The sequence below is a fragment of the Cynocephalus volans genome, chromosome 12 (genome assembly GCF_027409185.1).
Source record: "Cynocephalus volans isolate mCynVol1 chromosome 12, mCynVol1.pri, whole genome shotgun sequence".
Classification (NCBI taxonomy): Eukaryota; Metazoa; Chordata; class Mammalia; order Dermoptera; family Cynocephalidae; genus Cynocephalus; species Cynocephalus volans.
Window position 1 is genome coordinate 74,544,630 of NC_084471.1, and position 23,842 is coordinate 74,568,471.

Below are 23,842 nucleotides of genomic sequence, written 5' to 3' on the forward strand. Positions count from 1 at the left end.
TCTGCTCCTTCCTTCTATCTCCCAACTCCTGTCTTCTGCTTTCCCCTGACTTCCATCTCCCACATTCGTCTCCCAATTTCTGTCTTATGTCTTTTTACAATATCAAGGTTGGTATTTAAGTTCTGTTCGGTAACCACAATTAAACATGCCATGCTCTCACTTTGGATGGTATCTAAAATTTGAAAATCCATAGTGATTACATCATTGCGACCAGGTAAACATTGTTTACTAAAGAGACAAGCAGTATATACATAGCATTTCTTGTCTTTAAAACATTTTGTTGTTCATGAAGTTTCTGACAGTCATTTTTCTTTTACTCTTCATAATATATCCATTATTTAAAATCAACTCTCCATCACACCCTGTGGTCTGCAGACTCTTCTGTATCAGTCTGCATTCAATCAGGAAAACAGAACCACTACAAGGATCATGGGAATAAGGAGTTTTATCTAGAAATTAGGGCTTACACGGATGTGGGAAGAGTTGGGGGAGTGAATGTATTTGAGGCTGCAGTGTGAGGGTTTGCTGAACATTTATGAATCACTTCAGAGTGATCACCATGACTACCCAAGAATAATGGCTTCTGCCTCACTTCTCTCTGCCACATCTCAGGATTTCCTCTCCTTGTTAAACTCTAGCATACATTCGTACACAGGGAAGGGTTCTGGGAAATGTAGACCCCAGCCTTAGAAGTAGAAAGTTGCTGATAACAGCATCTATCCTTTATAGCTTTTCCCCAAGATACTTCCCTCCTAAAATTCTCCATAAATAGGAAATAGGATCTGAGCAGATGTGTGACACAATCTGACATATATTTTAAAGCGATTCTCTGGCTGCTGTGAATTCAGAATGCACTGTAGGAGGAGTAAAATGGAATTAGGGAGAATAAGTTGGCTGATACATTAACTCAGATGAGAGATGATACTGTCATATAGTGGAGTGGTAATAAGCATGAAGGTGGCTGGAAGTGATTATTAGATTTTGGATATATTTGGGAGACATTACCAATAGAATTTCCTGATAGATTTGATAAGGGGCATGAGAGAAAGGGAGAATTTAAGAATGAATCTAAGGTTTTTTGCCTATGTAACTGGATGATCTTGCCATTTTCTGAGAAGGAGAAGACTTCAGAAGGAGAAATTTGTATACAAGTAGAAATATTGAATGACAAATTGAATATACAGGCCTGGACTAGAGGAGAGAGTACTGGGATGAAAATATAAATGAGATAGAGTATTATTTTCCTAGGGCTGCTGTAACAAAGTACGACAAACTGGGTAGCTTAAAAAGAGAAAAACCCAGGAATTTATTATCTCACAGTTCTGGAGGCTAGAAGTTCAAAATCAAGGTGTCAAAAGAGCCGTGCCTAGGAAAGAATTATTCCTTGTCTCTTCCAGCTTCTTGGAGCCCCAGGCAATTTTTGACTTGTGGCTGCATAACTCCAATCTCTGCCTCATTCTTCACTTGGCTTTCTCTCTCTCTCTCTCTCTCTCTCTCTCTGTGTGTGTGTGTGTGTGTGTGTGTGTGTGTGTGTGTGTGTGTGTGTGTGTGTGTGTGTGTGTGTGTGTGTCTTTTTTCTTATATAAGGATACAAGCCCCTTTAGGGCCTATCCTAAATCTAGGATGATTTCTTCTTGAGATTCTTACCTAAGTGTATCTTCAAACACCCTATTTCTAAATAAGGTCACATTCTGAGATTCCAAGTGGACGTAATTTTTTAGGGAGCACTATTCTACCCACTACAGGTAGTTTTCAGCATATTGGTAGCATCTTGATATTTAAAGCACTGCTACCGGATGAAATCACGAAGAATTTAGCAGATAAAAAAAGAAAGGTCTGAGGATAGATCCCTGGGGAACTCAAATTGTTGGAGAATAAAAAGATAAAATCTATAACAAAGACCAAGATATATGCGGGTTCTTCAAAAAATTCATGGAAAGGTTCTTATTATGTTTTAATTCTATTTTTCCACAAACTTTTTGAATTACCCTTGTAGAGATCAATGAGGTAAGAGGAGAACTAACAGAGTGGTATATCACTGCAAAGCAAAGACGGTATTTAAAAAAGGAGAGAAGGATGTGCTACTGATAGGTTTTCTCTATCTTGATTTATTTTACTGAACTGCATTATCAGTACAATATTTTTTAAATAGTGCATGAGATGTAAACCTTCTAAAGAATTGCATATCTGAGAATATCTTTATTCTTCATTCATAGTTATTTGATAGTTATGCTGAGTATAGAATTCTAGGTTCAAAATCATTGCTTCACTATCCTAGGGCATCCAGTGCTGCAACTGATAAATGTGATACTAGACTGATACTCATCCCTTTATATGTAACCTATTATTTCCTTTCTGCAAGATCTTAAAATCTATATTTTATCCTTATTATTGTGACAATTTAACAATTGTGTATTTAGTTGTGGGTCTGTGTTTTATTCATTTGTGAGGCAGCATTGTGTGTGGGGTTAAGTGTTATACCTCTGTACCTGGAGTGTCTAGGTTCAAGTCTCTGCTTTATCCCTCAGTAAAACTGGGGAAAATAACTTAAGCTCTCAGTGTCTATATTTCTTCCTTTTTAAAATGGGAAAGGTAATAATATTTCCTATCTCATGGGACTGTAGTCAGTACTGAGTAAATATAGGGATATTACATAGAACAGTGGCTGTCAAATAAAAAGTCATCAGGAATTATTGACTTACTGAGTATCAGTACCCAGAATATTTGTAGAACTGTTGGGGCCTTTTAATCTGAATACTACAGTTCTGTGAAAAATTCTTCAATTATTATTTTTTTTAAGGACAGTTTCCTCACATTGATTTTTTTTTTTTTTTTACCAATCAGAATTAGCATGTGATTTTTTTTTTTTAATTTTATTTTGTCGATATACATTGTGGCTGATTATTGCTCCCCATCACCAAAACCTCCCTCCCTTCTCCCTCCCCCCTCCCCCCAACAATGTCCTTTCTGTTTGCTTGTCGTATCAACTTCAAGTAATTCTGGTTGTTATATCTTCTCCCCCCACCCCCCGGTTGTGTGTGTGTGTGAATTTATATATTAATTTTTAGCTCCCACCAATAAGTGAGAACATGTGGTATTTCTCTTTCTGTGCCTGACTTGTTTCACTTAATATAATTCTCTCAAGGTCCATCCATGTTGTTGCAAATGGCAGTATTTCATTCGTTTTTATAGCTGAGTAGTATTCCATTGTGTAGATGTACCACATTTTCCGTATCCACTCATCTGATGATGGACATTTGGGCTGGTTCCAACTCTTGGCTATTGTAAAGAGTGCTGCGATGAACATTGGGGAACAGGTATACCTTCGACTTGATGATTTCCATTCCTCTGGGTATATTCCCAACAGTGGGATAGCTGGGTCATATGGTACATCTATCTGCAATTGTTTGAGGAACCTCCATGCCATTTTCCATAGAGGCTACACCATTTTGCAGTCCCACCAACAGTGTATGAGAGTTCCTTTTTCTCCGCAACCTCACCAGCATTTATCGTTCAGAGTCTTTTGGATTTTAGCCATCCAAACTGGGGTTAGATGGTATCTCAATGTGGTTTTGATTTGCATTTCCCGGATGCTGAGTGATGTGGAGCATTTTTTCATATGTCTGTTGGCCATTTGTATATCTTCCTTAGAGAAATGCCTACTTAGCTCTTTTGCCCACTTTTTAATTGGGTTGCTTGTTTTCTTCTTGTAAAGTTGTTTGAGTTCCTTATATATTCTGGATATTAATCCTTTGTCAGATGTATATTTTGCAAATATTTTCTCCCACTCTGTTGGTTGTCTTTTAACTCTGTTAATTGTTTCTTTTGCTGTGCAGAAGCTTTTTAGTTTGATATAATCCCATTTGTTTATTTTTCCTTTGGTTGCCCGTGCTTTTGGGGTCGTATTCATGAAGTCTGTGTCCAGTCCTATTTCCTGAAGTGTTTCTCCTATGTTTTCTTTAAGAAGTTTTATTGTTTCAGGGTGTATATTTAAATCCTTAATCCATTTTGAGTTGATTTTAGTATATGGTGAGAGGTATGGGTCTAGTTTCATTCTCCTGCATATGGATATCCAGTTATCCCAGCACCATTTGCTGAAGAGGCAGTCCCTTCCCCAGTGAATAGGCTTGGTGCCTTTGTCAAAGATCAGATGGCAGTAAGTGTGTGGGTTGATTTCTGGATTCTCTATTCTATTCCATTGGTCAGTGTGTCTGTTTTTATGCCAGTACCATACTGTTTTGGTTATTATAGCTTTGTAGTGTAGCTTAAAGTCAGGTAGTGTTATGCCTCCAGCTTTATTTTTTTTTGCTCAGCATTGCTTTGGCTATGCGTGGTCTTTTATTGTTCCATATAAATGTCTGGATAGTTTTTTCCATTTCTGAGAAAAATGTCTTTGGAATTTTGATGGGGATTGCATTGAATTTGTATATCACTTTGGGTAGTATGGACATTTTCACTATGTTGATTCTCTCAAATTGATTTTTATCTGTGCTCTGTATGAAATTTCTCTTTAATTATAAACTGGATCTTTTGGGTTGGTGCTCTTTGCTTCTTCCTGTCATATTTTTCTTCTATTTATTCTACATGTCCTATTTTTGGAGGGACTTTTATTTGATCTTACAAGCATTTCATTGCATTTTGAAAAATTTTAGCTATAATATATTTAATTTTCAAAAACTCTTTCTTGTTCTCTGAATATTCCTTCTTTTTAAATAGGACTGTGTCCTTTGAATGAAATATTCTCTCAAATCTATTTGAAGATATTAATTAGAAATATTTTAAGTTCTCTTATTTTCTGTCAATTATCTCTATTTCCTTCAGGATGGGTTTTGCTGATAGTATATCTTGCTTATTCTCTTAAATGTTATAGGCTATTTTCAAGTATCTGTTGCTCTTTGATTTCACATTAATGTTTAAGAGCAAATAAATAGACAAACTGATTTTGGGCTTTGATATAAGGGTAGTTTGTTGACTGACAGACTTACATTAGTAAGCTAAAAGGGAGCCAGTTTTTATTCTTCAAGATTTCTAAAACTGAAATGCAGGGAATTTTATTCCAAAGAATAACAACTTCTACACTGGCTGCCCTCCCCAAGAAATTTCTTTCTTTACAGAAAAACCATCCATTCTGGCTTTGAGGACAGTTGCTTTTTTTCAACAGTCTGTTCAAGGTGGGAGGAGGTAGGTGGGTTGATTATTCATCAGTAGACTGTTAATGAACTCGATGACTTGCAGCTCCATGTCTCAACTCTACATGGTACTTCGGGCCTCTTCAGAATTCCCCAGGGTAGATTCCTACCCCCACCAGCTGTCGCATCCCATCATTACATACAGATTCTAGGCTATGGCTCCTTTTGTTCTGCCTCTAGCACTTCACCTGTATTCTATTTCCTAAGTAAAGATAAAAATTTATTGCATGTTCTTTTCTCCTGCTGTTATTTATCCATTTGTCCTTGTCTTTTTATGCTTTGTTCCTATAACATAACGTGTATAGGGTTGGGAAAAAAGAGATTTTAAAATGTTTTCAATCTTCCATTTTAATCAGAAGTCTTGATGTGCTTTTTTTGTTTTAAAAATATATAATTATATACATTGTCTTCACCAATTCTGCTCCATATAACACAGTCAATTTTTTGCAAAAATATTTGAAGTAGGATGAGAAAGTGTCATCTTACCATCTTGTTATTTCTTCTTAGTGTATGATGCCTGCATTCATTCTCCTCTGACCCAGCAGGATTCAAGGCATGCATAGTGAGTTTTCCACTTAGTTGTTTGATATCACAAACAGACCATTCATCCATTTATTTAGCAAATGTTTATGAATCTCTAGTGATGTTTCCAGTTCTTTTCTAGGTGTCAGAAATATGGCAAAAAAATATAGGCATGGTTTCTGCCCATATGGAACTTATTCAAAGAGACAAACATTAAGTTAATATTTGTAAAAATTATTATTTTCAAACTATTATGATCTGAAAGAGATTTGGGGGTGAAGGAAATGCATTATATCTTGATTATGGTGACTACATGTCAAAACTCATGAAATTGTTGGTGATTTTCTTCCTATATAAATTTTACCTGAATAAAGTTGTTTTTTTAAAAAGAACGCAAAAAACCAAAATGAAACATTTAGCAATAATTCTAGGCAAAATATGCCCAAACATCCATTCAGAAATCTGTAAAATATTAGAGAAAGAGAAAGTACAACGTGTATATAGATTAAATAACTTAATAATGTAAAGATGTCACTTTTCTCAAGATCAATTTATAGAATCAATGCAGGCTTTCCCTCCCCCATTTCTTTTTGTTTGTTTTGTTTTGTTGGTGAGATGTTCGCAGACTGAATCTAAACTTTAGGTGGAAAGACAAAAAACCCAAAGTCAAAATACTTTTGAAAAGTAGAGAAAAACATAGGGAGGACTTTCTCTATACTTGAAGTTATGTTAAATAATTTGGTGTAATATTTGCGTAAGCTTAGACAAAAAAGAAGTCTAGTGGTGAGTGCTATTAAAACAAAATACAAGGAATTATGGGGGAAAGTAAAACAAAACAAAACAAAACAGTGGTAATAAGAAATAAGAGATCTAACATAGGCTCCGGTGTCAAGGAAAGCTTGCACAAGGGAATTCATTTTAGTGTGGCACACATAAGGAGGAGTTAACTAACCAGGTGAGGGGTAGGAGAGAGAGAAGAATGTTGTAGGCAACAGGAACAGCATATGCAAGGACTCTGAGGGGAAAAAAGAAATGATGAAATAAGATGACTCCAGGAACCAAAAGAAAAGTCATGTCCTCCTGATCTTCTCTCTATGGTATTTCTCCCAGATAGGTGGAATGTGAACTTGGCGGACCTGAGATCAGCACAGGGAACATGAGAGAGACTTATACACACTGACTGAAGATGAGCATTTGAGAAAATATGCTTCTTTATCCCTGTCTCTACTGTTTTTTCAGTAATTACAATGTTTATACCTTTTTCTTAATGGAAAACAGCCTCAGAAGGATATAAGAGTGCCTCTAATCTTGCCTGGCCCCACCTGGCTGACACATAGCTGCTGCCCTGTTCTTCCCGAAGTGCACCTTAGATCACGTCATTCTACTGTTGTTGACCCTTCAGTGGCTCTGCATTGTCCACAGAAAAACAGACATTCTTTCACCTAAACTCAACTTATAAAACTGTATATCCTTTTGTGCCTTTTCAAATAATCAAATGACATGCGAACATACTTTGTAAACTCTAAAGGGTTATTTCAGAGTTGAGGTTGGAATTAGCACATATTAAATACTTATTGTGAGCCAGTCACTCCTTCTCCTGTGAGGCCTTCTATGTTAACAGAAAACTATCAAGAGAGTATTATTCCTAGTTCAAAAACAGAAAACACAGAGTGGTTTAATAATGTATTCACAGTTACACAGCTAACAAGCCCAAAAGCTGGAATTCACTCACTTAAGATACACAGTGAGATATCTCATAGCATAGGCTATTTCTGGTTGGCCAGGTTTTGGTCTTGAGAGGCAAGACTACTGTGAGAGAGAGAGCTGGACTTGGAGTTGAAAGAGTCCTGGTCTATTGTGTGACTTTGGGCAATGTATTTGCTATCACCGCTTCCATGCCTGTAACATAGGGAAAAGAATACTTCATATGGTTGCTGTGAGGACTAAACAATATGATGAAGAAATTATATCTATGCATTTTAATACCAGCCATTAACTCCCTAGTTACAAACTATAAAATAATGACAAAAATTTTCACTAAATCTGCAATGTTATCACCTGATTTGTGCAAAGGATTTTAAAGTTTTCAAAATGTGTTTACGTATGTTGTCATATTGTATTTTCAAAAAAAATTGAAAAAGTCAGTTTTTTTATGAAAATTTAGACAATATTTTATACCCAAATCTGGCATAATTATTAAAAGTAATATGGCTGTCAAATGAGTTTGCATTCCTTGAACACTTACACCTAAATGTTGAGAGCAGACTCTCTAGAAGCTAAACAAAAGACAGAAGGAAATGACCTTGTAATTAAAAAAAAGTGCTGCAGATAATCTAGAAAGCAAATAACTCACATGTGGGTAATCAAGAGCTGATTAATTGTTTTGAGGATCTTTAATTGCCTGCTGTTTATCAATATAATTTCACTACCAGTGCATGGAATAGTAATTTAAATAGAACAAGTACTATTTTTAATAAGAATGATATTGCATTTTTATTAATAAAAGTATGAAAGACAGTACTCTCATTATTCGACTTTGCAATTAAAGATAGTACACTCATCTTTAAAAAGATTTGGATTTCCCTTTCTTTTGTATAAAATATGAGTAGCAACCAATCAGTTTTCTTACAATTTAAAAGAGAGAGTTAAAGTACTGATAAGGAACTATTTTAGGTATGTTTCTAGACATTTGCACATTATTTATTGTTCTTAGTTAAGTTATAGTAAAAATAACTGTTACTATACATGAGAAAGAGGGTGTTTATCACTCAAGTGTCTCATTCTGTAATCACAGTTAATTTTATGAGGAAATTGTCATTTTCTAAAATGACCCTTTAAATGCTGATGGCAAAAGCCATTTTCAGTTGGTTACCTCTGAAGCCAGTGGTCTGTGGCCTTGTAGAAGTCACTCAGTCTTGTGCCACCATCCCTGAGGGAGATAGAGAAAACCAGACACTGACATACATGAGCTTTTTAAAATTCATATATTTTCCTTTCTTGTTTTTTTGCTTGTCAGTTTGTTTTTAATGATGGCTCGAAACGTGTGCTTTCTCAGCAGTGTCTTTCATTTTTATTATCTCAGTCTATTTTGATCCCCAGAGTATGACTGCTATTCGTGATTGTTGTTGGATGCTAAACATCTCTTAGATTTTAGACTTTCTGTGCTTTGGGACAGCATCATCATTAGCTGACTGTTCTAAATGTGGCTACTGAAAAAGTTCTAATTGTCCTTAAGGAATTGAGGAACTACTTTCTTTCTGAGACAGAATATATAATGAAATCATAAAATTTCTAAAATGAATTTTTAGTTTTCTATATAATGCATCTACAGAGAACAAAATTAAGGTCCTTAGTACTTAGACTAAATCATATGAGCTTATACTTTTTATACTAATCATTTTTAATACTTTTTTCCAGTTTGGAAAGTAATTGTTCAAACTTAGTAGTTCTTACATGAAATATAACAATAACATTTTTTCCTCTCCTAGTTCTGCTGTTTTCTATATTATCTGATTCAATTAGATAATGTGAAATTAGATTTTAACTAACCTAAAGAAAATGCCCAAGAAATAAATTATTTGAAAATGACATGTGCATAATTGAAAATGGAAACAATGTGTGTGCACCTGTATAACTCATGCTAATGCCCTCAATTGTGTATAGACAAAATGTACTTAATTCATAAACTGTGAATCAAATTGCAATTTTTTTATTTACTAAATGTTCATGTTGTCACTAAGAGCATGCATACCATTAAATAGCTTACAGATGAGGCTGTTTATTTTATTTGCTCTTTGGCTTTAATTAGAGCTGTGAGCCAAACATTCAGACCTTTGGTGGGAAGTGCACACTTTGGCCATCCAAGCACACTTTCATTTTCGACTGACTATAACTAAAGTAGAAAAGTTCATATAAACAAATCAAAATTAGCAGGAACATAAAAGTGTAAAATGAAGTTATATATATTATCTGGCAAGTTTTTCTTGCCCCCCCAAATGGTAGCAAGTATGCAATTTTGAGCTGTGACATGTGTATTTTTTATAAATTGAGTCATGTTTCAGATGAATTAAGGCATTTCACTACATAAGAAATTACTCAGAAAATCTCTCTGAAATGTTAATAATTGTCCCACACTGTATTTTGATGTTTTCAAAACTTCATAGTTTTTGTCATATTCATATAACGTTTATAACAATATTTATTTAATATTGTTTCTGTTGTTGTTCCCACTCTTTAAATTTAGGTACATTTCATTACCATACTATAAATATCACTTGCTATAAGTGGAAATAATTTAGAAACATAGATATGTAGTCATTTAAATAAAGTATTTGCCCATTATCACCTGTATACCATATCTCTAGTGGCAGATATAGCACATGTTGGGAAACACTGTCCTAAATGATTGTAAATTGAGACTTTCATAAGTTTAATTTTCTTAAAATAAAGCACAATTTAAATAAATGATAAAGTCATCGAGGGCAGAAATTGCTTCTGTCTAGTACATCCTTGTTTCCTTAAGCTCTTAGTTTTTGGCACATACTCATAATAGGTATTCAATAAATACTGAATGGTAAGTTAATGAATGAAGCATATGTTTGCATATTTATCCTCTAAAATATTACCTAGTAGTAATAATTAAATAATAAAATAATGCTCAAGCTTTATATGAAAATACATATGGCAGGCATACGTTTATATTCCCAGTCTTCAAAATACTAAGTAGTATATTGCATAGCATTTCTATTAAACTTTAAAGAGGATATTTATAGTTCAAGGGATGTTCCGTAATGTGAAGAGAGGTGGATATGAGGTGATGGAAAAGGAGTGACAAGAGAGAAAAGAAGTGAGAAGGGACACCTGAAATACATATCCATACACTGGGAACTGGGATAACCCTATGACTGTGTTAAGGCAGGAAGAAAGGACTAAGTTGAGGGCTAAATATAGACAGGAAAGGTGCTTCAGTGGAGAAAGCCCTGTTCCTTTAATAATTACTTCCAAATCACCAATCTTAATGACCAAATTCTTCTCAAATGAGAAACTCTAAACATCCCCCCTATGGCCTTCTTCCAATAAGACTCACTTCTAAAGCTTAAATTTCAACCTGTTTTCTTTTGTCCATGCACTTACGAAGTGACATAATCAATTTTCTGCATCATTTGGGTTAGAAGAAAAGACCACATAAAGCTGAAATGAGCATAGCATTCTGGACCCATTTATAATCGGAGGTTCATCAGTTAGGCAGGCCCCTGAATTACAAACAGGCTATTTCACAAAACCTATGAGGCCTTAGTAAATGGAAGCAATCCACATCAGCTATGTGTCAGGAAGTCAATGGTTAGCTGATTTGGCCACTAACTATTTTGACAGGAAGAATTACTGACAGTAGTCACTGACTCTTAAGAAGAAAAAACACAGAGGCAAAATAATTCATAGTACAGAAATAATGTTAAAATGTTACAGTGATATAAAATATTGATTTTTTTGGCCTATTACATAATAATCTAAGAGAATTGTTTACATGCTGTTTTACTTAAGAAACTCTGGACCTATCAAGAAGTATATGAGTGATGACCCATTTCTCTGATTTTCTTTTTTACTTATTTATTCATTTATTTATTTGTCTCTTTCAAAATTGAACATCAAAAAATAGGAAATTTTAAAAGAAAATGAAGGGAATATATGATTCTAGGAATTTAGAGTTACATAAGGCTGAAATAGGAAGGAAGTAGATTCTGCCAGCTAGAGGGACTGTCTGAGGGAAAGGATTTATAAAGCAGCTGGCCTTACCTTCAAACCTGAGGGATGTCACTGTGTCTGGCCACTGTAGCAGGGAATATGACACAAGTGTGGGAAGCATGCAAGAAAGGACCACTCTGCCTTGACAGGAGGAGCCTTCAGTCATGCCGTGGGCCTATCAAGATGAGAATGGAGTACATGTGAATACTTTTGGCAGCCACAATGGTTGCAGTACCATTGAATCATTTAGCAGCGTTTGATTTGAGCCGAAAGACCCAGAAAACCAGGAGGTAGTTAGAAGAAGGGGGAACTATAAGGCAGCTTAAACTTTAAGTAATCCCCAGGGATCACTTTTCCCTCTATGAGCAAAGGAAGGGACTTGGATGGTGCTGAATATCCTGTCATTCAGCAGACTGAACAGGGAAAATAAAAGGTTCAAAACATTTGGGAATAGGAATAAGCCTCTGGAGGAAATATCTGAGACTGAAGATCCATAGCTCTCTTTGTACAGACATTTTTCTGATTTCAGCCTGGGTCATCTTGTATGAAGGAGCACATGCCTGAAAGCCATGCAGCAGTGAACTTTTAGGTGATCTTGGTTAAATCCCATAATTTCCTTTTGCCTCAGTTTTTCTATATGTTCAATATACTGTCAACATGGCAAGATTTTCTTTTGAGGCTTGAATGAAATAATATATGTGAAACAGTAAAAAGTGACAAATGGTGTGTATTCTTGAAAATATAAAGCATATTGGTACATGGATGCTATTGCCATGTATATTAAAGATGAATGGTGCATATTCAAGTTGGGATAGGTTATGCTGATAGTAATAAAAGACCCTAAAATCTCAGTCAATTAAAGCAACAGAGGTTGATTTCTTGCTTGTAGTGTATATTCATCCCAGATAAGTGAGGAATGTGCCCCACGTCATCCTCCCTCAAGAGTTCAAGTTGGTTTTTAGAGCCCCTGGAAATTGCTGATCTTTGTGATGGGGAAGGGTACATGTGAATCACACACTGCATCTTAACAATATGTGCCTAGAAGTGACCCACATCACTCCCTAATTGGCTTAAGGAAGTTGCATGGTCACACCTAAAGTAAAAGGACTGGAGAACTACAATCCAACTTTGTGTCCAGAAGAGCTGGAAATGTTTGTGAGCAGCACTAATGACCATCACAGATGGTTTCTTTCCATTTACTACAGTTGAATGACTTTTGCAACAGAGAGGACATCTAGATGTTTCTCCTTTTACTAATAGCACTACATTCTTTCTGTACAGCTTTTAACAACCAAGTGGACTTCTTGATTTTATATTTTCTCATTTTCAAGGATTTGCTGGCATAACAATATTAGCCGCCTTGCAGCAGAATATTCTATTTTCTTTAAGAGAAAAGAAATAATTGTATAAAATCTCACTTTGGTTTTCTTTGCCAAACAGACATTGATGAATGCTCCGATGGCTTTGTTCAGTGTGACAGCCGTGCTAACTGCATTAACCTGCCTGGATGGTACCACTGTGAGTGCAGAGATGGCTACCATGACAATGGGATGTTTTCCCCAACTGGAGAATCGTGTGAAGGTCAGTACAAGGAGAAGACCTAGAGTTCAAGAACTCCCCTTGAGCTTGAGGAATATACAACAAGATGTAAATAGTAGACACTGAGCTAATGTTTAAGTTGTTTGTGGTTTTTGCTCTGTGTTTACACAGTAGTGATCAGAAACATGATGAAATCTAACTTTGGTTGCTAATTATGGTAATTAATTTATTTTTAGATAATTAAAATTTGTGACACTAAACCAGTTCTCTGTGGATCCTTGCAACTGTTGAAGGGTGTTTTTAGAATGAAAAATCTGTAGTATCACATAGTTTGTTTTTTTTTTTAAAAAAAAAGAGCATGCAAAAATCTGACCCCAAAACAGGTAGAAAAAAACTGATGAGGAAAGCAAAATAATGGAAAAATGGGAATAGGGAATATAGAATGATGTTGTGACCAGGGATAATATACACAGTACATGCCACTCTGGGCTGTTCCTAACATATCACTTGCCTGGCAAAGGAAGAGATGTTCAGTGGATGTCAAATGTCAGATACGTAAGATATAGTCCTCGCTTCCAAGAAGTTTTCAATCTAATAGGAGTAGAAAATTCAATTGGATTATACTTAATTATTTACCATTAATTTTGAATTATTTTCAGTGTATTGACAAGAAACTCTGCTCCTCTATAATCTCTGTTGAGATTTTTAGACATCAGAAAGAGAAAGCAGAGCCCTGTGAATAATTGCCAGGAGACTACCCATGCTAAAAGAGTTTGCCATCAGTAGTGTTGGCATAGGAATGAAAAACATAACAAAACTCATGAACTCATTATTTTCTCCATTTGAATTTACCTCTTCATACAGCAAAAGCCTGAGAGAACAATGGGGTTAAGATGACACAGTCAATGAAAGCCTTTAAGAATCTAACTTAAAGGTACTTGACACCAAAATGATAAGATGTCTTTTATGCTTGGGCCTCAAAGGGTTTTTCACTCAGGGAAAAGTGAAACAGACTCGGGTGGTAGGTGCCAAGGCTCCCAGCATGCTTTGCCAGCAGCAGCGGAGCTCTGGACCTTGAACAGAGGTTCATCAGGATTTTCACATACAAATGGGAATGTTGTTGCCTTTCCAGGGGCTAAAACAAAACCTGGCATCTGCAAGTAACCACTTAACTGTGGTCTGAGGGCTTTACCTTGCACTTGTGAATGTCCCAGAGTGAGTATTTCCATCTCTGTAGAGAATGCCAGGAACCACAGATTGCAGTTCGGAACTCGATCAAACAGTATGATTTTGCTCTTCCCTGATAAGCTACTTTACTTGTATTCTATAGTGTTTTATTAAGATCACCTTTTTTGTTCAAGTTATGCACACAAAGAATGAATAAAAGCTGATTGTAAATAATGAAAATCATACAGAAGTATAGAGATTAAAGCTGAAATACTTATTCATTTCATCTCCCCCTTTTCTCCATCCTTTCCACTTACCCTCTGAAGGCAGTAAACCTCTGTTAATTTTGCTTGATATCCTTGCACATTCTTTTCTGTGCATCTAAATGTGAACAACAACAAAAACAAAAAACCCACGTACCTCTGCTGACTATCTTACTTTAAATGTGTAACTGCACTGACCATCTTTTAAATTTATAACCACACATCTCAAATGGGCTCTATTAGTTATCTATTGATGCATAGCAAATTACCCCCAAAACTTAGCAGCTGAAAACAACAAACATTATCTTAGAGTTTCTGTGGATCAGGAATCTGTACATAGCTTAGCTGAGTACCTCTGATTCAAGGTCTCTCATGAGATTGCTGCCAAGCAGTTGTTTGGGGCTATGGTCTTATCATGAAGCCATGTCTAGAGTGGGAGTGGGGGGAATGGGAGTCCGTTTATGGTCCTGCTTTTGGCAGGTGTTGGTTCCTTAACACATGGGCCACTCCATAGGGCTTCCTCAATACCTGGGAGCTGCCTTCCCCTACGGTAAGCCATCTGAGAGAGAGCAAATGCCCAATATGGAAGCCACAGTCTTTTTATAAGCTAATACAATTTGTGACAGCCTATTACTTCTCCCACATTATATTTGTTAGAAGCAAATCAGTAAGTCCAGCCCACATTCAAGGGGAGGGAATTACACAGGGTGTAAATACTAAGTGGCGAGGATCACTGGGGGCCATCTTAGTAGCCACCTACCACTAGGGCCATTAGCACTGTCCAGCATTCCAACTTCTTTCTTTAGTTACTTTCTGCTTCAATTCTCTGATACAAGCTTTCATACCTTCTCCAGTCCTCTCAAGCTTGGATACTGCTTCCTGTCTCTTCAGTCTCTGTCAATGGCCAGTTTAACTGAGAAAACAGAAGTAGTCAAAAGAGAACTACTTCATTTTTATATCATGAGCCACACTATTATTCTCATTTATGTGTTTATCTGCTGCTTTCCCTTCCTCCTGTTTCATTGGATGAACTGGCCCTGTTCCTTTCAAAAGTCAAACCCTCCATTGCATCTTACATCTTATCCTCTCTCACCTACTTCAGGACTTTGCCCTTGTATTATCCACTTTCTCTTCCATATCATTAAATGTTCCTTTCCTGCTGCATTATTACCATCAGTGTACAAGCAATCTGGAGTTGCAGCCATCTTTAAAAAATGAAACAAAAACAACCAAAAAGTAACTTCGCTTGACATCACCTAACGCTCCAGACATATTTTCCATTTTCCTGCTTCCTTTAGAACAAAACTCCTAGAAAGAATTTTCTGTACTTGTTATCTCTGCCTTTTTGCTTCCAGTGAAGCGTTAGTCCCACTGCTCTAACCAATACCTTCCTTTTAAGATTACTTATTTACAATTTCCATCTTTCCAAACCTGCCAGCCATTTATGGTCTTGCTCAACCACTCAAGCATTAGACCTAATTGATCATTTCTTTCTCTCAAAACATGACTTTGTTCATTTGGCTTTGGGGACATCACTCCTGGCTTTCTCTCACCCTATGAGTCTTTTCTTTCACTCTCTGGAGGACTGCACATTTAAGTGCCCCAGAGCTCAGGCCCTGTCATTCTTCTCTATCCATTCTTAATCTCTACGTCAGCCAGTTCCATGGTTTAAAATGTCATCTGTGTATTCCTTATTCAGACCTCTTTCATAGTTTCACATATCCAGTGTCGACTGGGTGTCTCAATAGGCAACTCAGACCTAATGGGACTCAAACAGAATTCTTGATTTACTCTCTAAATCCCACAGGTTCCTAAACATAGTTGCCCAGACCAACATTTTGGAGTCATTGTTTTGTTTTGATTTTTTCTTTTCCTCATACATCCCATCTAATACACTGACAAATCTCCCAATGTCAACTTTCAAAATATATTCCTAATCATCTGACCACCTCTTACCACCTCTGCTGTTATCGTCTTGGTCTAAGCCCTCGCTGTCTTTTGTCTGGACAACTATAGCTGCCTCCAAACTGGTCTCCCTATTTCGACTCCTGACTCCCCTAGAGGCTTTCTTCTGTAGAACTTGGAATTATCCTTCTAAAACTGAAGTCAGAACATGTTACTTCTCTCTTTATGCTCTTGGAGCCTTTCCATCTCTCTCTCAGAGTAAAATCCAAACCCTGACCATGATTTATAAGATCCTACACGATATACATCCTTGGCTTTCTTGCCATTTCTCAAATACACCAAATTGTTTCCCTTTGCATGTGCTGTTCTCTTTGTATGGGATGCCCTTCCCCCAGATCTTTGCATGGTTCTTTTATTTAATTCATATTTTCTCTCAAATGCTTCTCCTGGACTCCCAATTTAAAATAGCCTCCTACCTCTGGCATTCTATTCACTTACGTTGCTTTGCTTTTTTTCATTGAAATAATAAATTCTCCTGAAATTATAGTATATATTTGTTTCCTTGCTTATTATGTGCTTTAGAATGCAAGCTTAAAGGGTCATAGATATTTGTTTCCTTGTCAGCTACTATATCTCCAGTTCATAGAACAGTAGTTAGCACATAGTAAATGATAAATGTACTTGTCTAATGAAAAAGATTGAGATGGATTATAGATAGAAAGATAGATAGGTAATCCTTAAGTAAGAATACATTAGATACATACCCTATGCTAGAATTATGTTAATTTAATAACCTATGTTAATATGAAATCAAGTGATTATATATAGTATGTTAGAAGTAGATATATAGTAGTGGTCAGGAGAAAACATACTTAGTTCATTCATGAGAGTTCAGTCTAGAAAGTCGCAAGGACAATTAAACTAAACATTAAAACAACACATAATAAATATGAATATAGAGAAGTAAAGGATTCTATGAGATGCCTATACAGAAAAGGCTCTTCAAGTAAATTTCACAACCACAGAAACCATGGAAAATCTTATTTTTAAAAAATTACTATTCTGGAAAGATGATTCTACTATTATCTACCAATAGAATTTGTAAAGATTATCAGAAAAATCTATTACTCTGTCAGAAGACAGCATTCTCTGAAGGATTCTTTTAAAAGAATCCTCCTATGTTTCCAAAAAAAGACTAAAATACTAAACAACTCTCCATTTACTGCAATTTCAGTGATTTGCAGAGTTGTAATATTAGTATTTAGAAGGATTCAATTTTAAGAGTATGATTATATCTGAGTGGGTGCCATTTTCTGTTGCTTGAAAAAATACAAGGATTTCAAATTGGACAAGGCCACAGCAGTGGATTTACAATTACTCTGAAGTCTAAGATTTGCACTTGAAGACATGAAAAAAAAAACTGCACTGTTTCACTCCTTTTTAGGCTGCAGTTGTGTGGTCTACAACACATATGTTTAGAAGCTGCTTCCATACAAATTGTATGCTGTGTTGCTCATCCATTTGTCTCAGAGATTTAGCCATTTAATCCCCAGGTAACATGCTAAAGTGCCTTTTTTTTTTTTTTTTTTTTTTTTTTTGTCCATATCATCATTTCTACTGAAATGATGCCTGAAATTTTGTCTCTCTGGGAATACAGCCTGGTATTTTTTTTTAAATGTAAGAATATTTTATTTTAATGCTCACATTTCCCTTTATTGCTTTAATTCCTGGATGATCTTTAAGCTCGGTGGAGTTTTTTTAACTCATGACACCAAAAAAATGATGTTTACAGAATATTGTCTTTTAAATATTCTGTTCAAGCCAAATACTGTGAATTTTTAACCTAAATCAAGAAAAAGGACACAAATGAAATTAATCTGATCCAGCTCAACGAGAAGCTACTGAAAACATGCACAGGTACACTGGGGTATTTTATCAGGCATCTGCTGCACACAAATATAAAGGATGGATGGTCACTGCTCCCATCTTTTAGAAGAGATAAAATATGTACAACTGCGACGGAAGATAAAATGTAGTGTGTTTCTTAGATGAGAAAGCTACAAGACAAGATGGAAAATGATTGAGAAAATCATTTGATTTTGAGAAAAATATAAATGCTATGCTGTGAAGGAACAAAGACAGAAATTATTTTCTCTTGGGTGTCAAGAAAGTCTTTTCAGTGTTTCTAGCATTTGTTTTAGGAAGTTAAGTATGATAAGATTATTGGCAAGTTGATCTAGATAAAGAGAATGCAAGCAGAGGAAGGAGCGTTAAATGCCTTTCAAGAAGCTTGAACTTGAGTCTAAAGGACTATTTTTGAGAAGAGAAATGATGAAAATATGTCTGCACCAAATCCATATTCCAGTGTAGTTCTATTTTCTGAGCTCCAGACTGATCTATCCAACTACAGTCATGCTCTGCACAGTAACGTTTCAGTCAGTGATGGACTGCTTATATGACAGTGGTCAGAGCAATAGTCTAGGTATTGTAGTAGTTATACCATCCAGGTTTGTGTAAGCACACTCCGTGATGCTTACACTATGAAATCACCTAATAACTCCTTTCTTAGAACATTATCCCCATTGTTAAGTGACGCATGACTGTACTTACTGGATAGCTTCACTTGGCAACCCAGTAAAAGTGCAGTTCAGTGTGTCCTAAACTGATCTCGTGCCTGCCCTCGTCCCTGCCCCCCACTTCCGCTCCCCAGCAAAATCTTGCTCTTTTTTCTGTAAAGAGCATCAACCAAAATTTCCAAGCCAGAAATCTGAACATCATTCTTGACCTCTCCCTCTCCCACATCTTCAAAGCCAATGAATGACTAAATTGTGCTGATTGTATCTTCATTGTCTCACTGTTCACAAATCATCAGGGAAATGCAAATCAAAACTGCGTTGAGATATCATCCCATTGTCTTCACTGTTATATTAAAAGTACTCAGAATCTGGTACATACCAACCACTATATAAGAGTCTGCTTTTATCGTATGATCATCTCTTGCTTGGAGTGCTGAAACAACCTCTTAACTGATCTCCTGGCTTAAAATTCTGTCTACTCAAATCCCTTTCCCCAAAAGGAAGCCAAAGGAATCTTTCTAAAGTGAAATCTGATTGCAATTTATTTTTTTGCATTTCCCTAAAATGACATTTTATCGCCTTTATGATAAAGTTCAAGTTTCTTAATATTATTTTTACATGGGCACTGAGTACCTCTCTTCAGCTGTGTGACCGCCTACTCCCCTCTCTCACTGGACATTCCAGTCACACGACATTTCTGTTCTTCCAGCGCATCTTGATAGCTCTAAACTTTGGGCCTTCAAACACACTCTTGCTCTGACTAGACCACTCTTTATCTCTTGCATGGCTAAATCTTATTCATAGTATAATCGACATATGTAGAGAACACATAAGTGGGAGAAAAATCCAGAAAGAGCTGCCAATGCAATAGGAAGCAAGTTAAGGAAAATTTATCTGGGAGAGGGAGTGAACGGTGTCAAATGCTGCTGCTAGATGAGAACTGAGACTTGACCAATAAATTTAGCAACACTATTTCTTCAATAATCATTTACTAAAGGATTTATCAGTGTTCTAAAAGTTGGAATTTTTATATATTACAGTAGGTTTTTCAAAGTGGAATATATACTCTTTATGTTTATTTAATTTGGGAATCTTACTGTAGAGCTACGGCTGGATCTGGAGCTCACAGACCCCTCGAGCCCATTCACAAACCCTTCACACACAGGTCTATGAGCTAGGTAACCGGCAAAAAGGTCCTTGGAGCCTTGGCTGAAGTAGGAATAGTCTTTATTCAGCACACACACATCTGAGAGCTAAGCAGTACAAAAAGAAACTCCCAAAATCAAGGTCCAAAGAGAAACTGAGCAGCTGCCAGCAGAGTAAAGATGCTCTATTTTTAGACGCGAGCTCTCTGCTGGCCAGCTCTGCTTCACAAGCAACAAACTAGAAAGATACACGGGTGTACATGCACACAAACTCCACCCACGCACAACTTGTTTACAAGGAAATGTGCTGCATGACCCCCAACCAGACCTGAGCTGAGGGAGCCTGACTAAACAATCCTATTTTCCCCACACTTACATTATAATAAATATGTGTCTAAAATGTATTTAAATTTTTTATATTACAAAATTTTGTACCAATCAATTGGGAAAAATTTCTACATTGTGAAACCTAGTATGCACAACAAGCTTGAAAAGACAAGGTAATTCCAAACAATTTAAATTCCACTGGATAGCAGAAGGTAATAATTAATCCATTATAATACTTCTGCCTACACATTTCTCCAGGTATGGCAAGTACATGCCAACCATTATTGTGAGCAACTTTTTACAGTATTTCTTTTTTATAAATTTACTCTATTTAAGAGCACATATTCTTCTTGTGCCTTGATATCTCTTCTTTGTCTTCTACAGCAAACTCATGAACTCTCTCTGCCTTTAAGAAAAATATGCATTACATAGTAGAAGAGCTTTTATTTTTAAATATCAGGCCAAATAAAATGATTGCAAAAATCACCCATTGCCATTAGTGGAATAATGTTCCTAGAGTGGATATTAACAGAGTTATGTAGTAAAAGGTGTTTGTAAAGTATGTAGTCAAAGAAACGAGCTAACTATGGTTAATGTTTTTCCTGCTTACTATAATTCCTAATTCTGAGAATATTTTTTAGTGGGAGAGAAAGATCGGCTCATCAGATATATCACATTATTCTGAATAAAGCAAATATAGAGTTAATTTACAAAATTTTACTTTAATTACAAATTCAAAATGTTCTCTGATCTGAAAAAAAATATGTATTAACCAATGTACTTAAACTTTTTAAAAAATATATCCTCATGCTAACAGGTCTCTTTTTCATCACAGTCTGTAATCATAAACAGTATTATCCTTTACAAATCAAGCTATAGTAAAGTTCACTGTAGTTATAAGAACAACATTTTCAGCCATTGTTTTAAGTGATTGGTTTTGTTGAGATAGGAACTAATAAAAATCAAGATAAATAGAGAACAAATATATCATGTGGCTTATATTTGGGAATGCACGTACGATAAAACTTAAGTATTTAAGAACTTAACTATGGCAAAGATATAATCTTGACTAGTTCAAGTCTTCAATTATGTTGAAATCAAATCATCAAATTTATTTACTAAACTCTATCTTTAAAATCTACGATGAAAATCAGTGTATGTACAGTTCCCTAAGTTAAAAGCTATACATTCTGCCTTCTAACTCACTTTTCCTGCTGTGATCTAATTCTTTCTTTCTTGACCTTTAATCAGAGGCAACAGATGAAATGGAAAATAACTGCTTACTGCCACTCATACAATATCTCTGAAATGTATTTTGGCTTGTGACCTTTAAATCACAGGAATAAATAAAATGAATCCCATCTCTTCTTATGGACCTGATCTGTGGGTCAAGATATGTTTGCTTTTCATCTGTATGAAAATGCTTTAGGCTGTGACTGCCATGGAATAGGTGAGGTCGGGTGAAGAAGGAGCACTTGCTGATTGAGTCAGGCAGGGGATGAAATGATCATCTGAAATGGAAAAGTTAAGACGTAGTTAATTCTTGGTGAGAGAGGCAGCAATTGCTGATGGTCATTTGCCTTCTGTGGGTGAGGGGCTGGGTATGTGGACAGTGTGAAAAATACCTGGACTGTAAAGGAAGAACACCTAGGCAGCACACGAGAAAGAACTTACTTGTGGGGTGGTGCAGCTGTGAGAATAGGGTTTGAAATTGAATATAATGCCTCAGGGGTCTCATGACATTTCATCTCCCACTAGGAAGGGATTTTCTGCAAGCACCAGTTTAACATGGAGGTTGATATCCCCAATAAAATATCCCAGGCATGTTTAGAATTCCTACTGCCAAACTATTTTTGTTTGCTAAATTGAGTAATATTCTTACTTTCAAAAAAATACAAATGTTTCATAAAGCCTAATGGTATTTACAGAGATGTAAAAGTTGAAATTCTAGCCAAGGTTATCTGGTTTTTAAAACCAAACATGGTTAATATTTTCCTAAGAAGTCCCCAAATCATTAACATTGCTTTAGTCAGCATTTAATAGGAAACACATCTTGGTAAGATGAAAATTAATTTAAGGTTGAATGCTTTGTGTCGGGAGACATCTTGCCTGACTGTAGCTGTTTGCAACTGAGCGTATTCTAAGCACTTTGCATACTGCTTTTTTCTTGGCCATAGATATTGATGAGTGTGGGACTGGGAGGCATAGCTGTGCCAATGACACCATTTGCTTTAACTTGGATGGTGGATATGATTGTCGGTGTCCTCATGGAAAGAATTGCACGGGGGACTGCATTCATGATGGGAAAATCAAGCACAATGGTCAGATCTGGGTGTTGGAAAATGACCGGTGCTCTGTGTGCTCATGTCAGGTTGGTATAAATAAAAAATTTTAGTCAATTTTATTGAGTTGTATTTTGCATGTATTAAGTGTATAGCTTGATGAGTTTTGACAATGCATACATCCATTTAACCACCATCACAATTAATATAAATAGAACATTTCTATTAACCCCCATGTCATGTATGTTCTTTCCTAGTTAGTCCCACACCCCCAGACCCAAGCAAACACTTTTCCCAGTCCCTATAGATTATATTTGTATCTTCTAGAGGCTCATATAAATGGAATCATATAGTACATACTCTTTTATGTCTGGCTTCTATTATGTTTTTGAGATTCGTTCATATTGTTACATATATCAGTAATCCAGTTATTTCTATTGCTGAATAGTATTTCATTGTATGGATATATCACAATGTGTATATCTATTCACACATTCATAAAATTGTATTACTAACTATAACAATTTTTTAGTCTCAATATCATATTTTAATGAATGCGTAAATGAAGTCAGAATGGACATGCTATGACCCAAGAATGAAAATATCTATTTGGGCTATACTTCAATTTTAGAGAAGTGTTCTGCTACGTGTACCCAGTTAATAATGGAAACTTAAATTATATTTAAATGAATAACAGTATATACCAAGGACTCAACTATTATGAAATAAATTGATAACAGCCTGTACAAAAAATAAGGTCTAAAATATTATAGAATTTTAGCAATATATAAAATGTATTGACTAGCTACCAAATACTAACCCATGTGCCCTCAAACAAAGCAAAATTTAGTGTTTAAATTACTTTACTAATATACAAATACGTGTGTATTGATATGTACGCACACGTTTATATGCACATAAGAGCTATGTAGTGGTTATCATTTTATACTGATCATTTCTGCAAAATATCTTTCTGGATAAGCCATTTGAGGAGTAGTGTGTGGAAAGAAAATAGGAAGTCCTTCAGCTTGGGTAATTTCTATGTGTTAGCTACAAAATGTAATTTTAAAGAAAATTTATGTTGGGTAAATAGTGTGAATTATCTGAACTTTCAAATCAACATCTGATATATACGAGTATGAGAGTGTGATGTTAGTCTATTGAGAAATGGAGGTTTTTGGTAAC

At 35.8% G+C, this 23,842-nt stretch overlaps 1 protein-coding gene across 1 annotated transcript in view; it reads left to right on the forward strand.

Annotated features, from left to right (window-relative positions):
* Positions 1 to 23,842, forward strand: part of NELL2 (neural EGFL like 2) — a 365,095-nt gene that overhangs the window by 335,520 nt on the left and 5,733 nt on the right. Inside the window, exons 17-18 of the mRNA XM_063075314.1 lie at positions 12,894 to 13,034; positions 22,553 to 22,746. Coding sequence (XP_062931384.1) covers positions 12,894 to 13,034; positions 22,553 to 22,746 — 335 coding nt within the window. The remainder of the gene's footprint in view (positions 1 to 12,893; positions 13,035 to 22,552; positions 22,747 to 23,842) is intronic.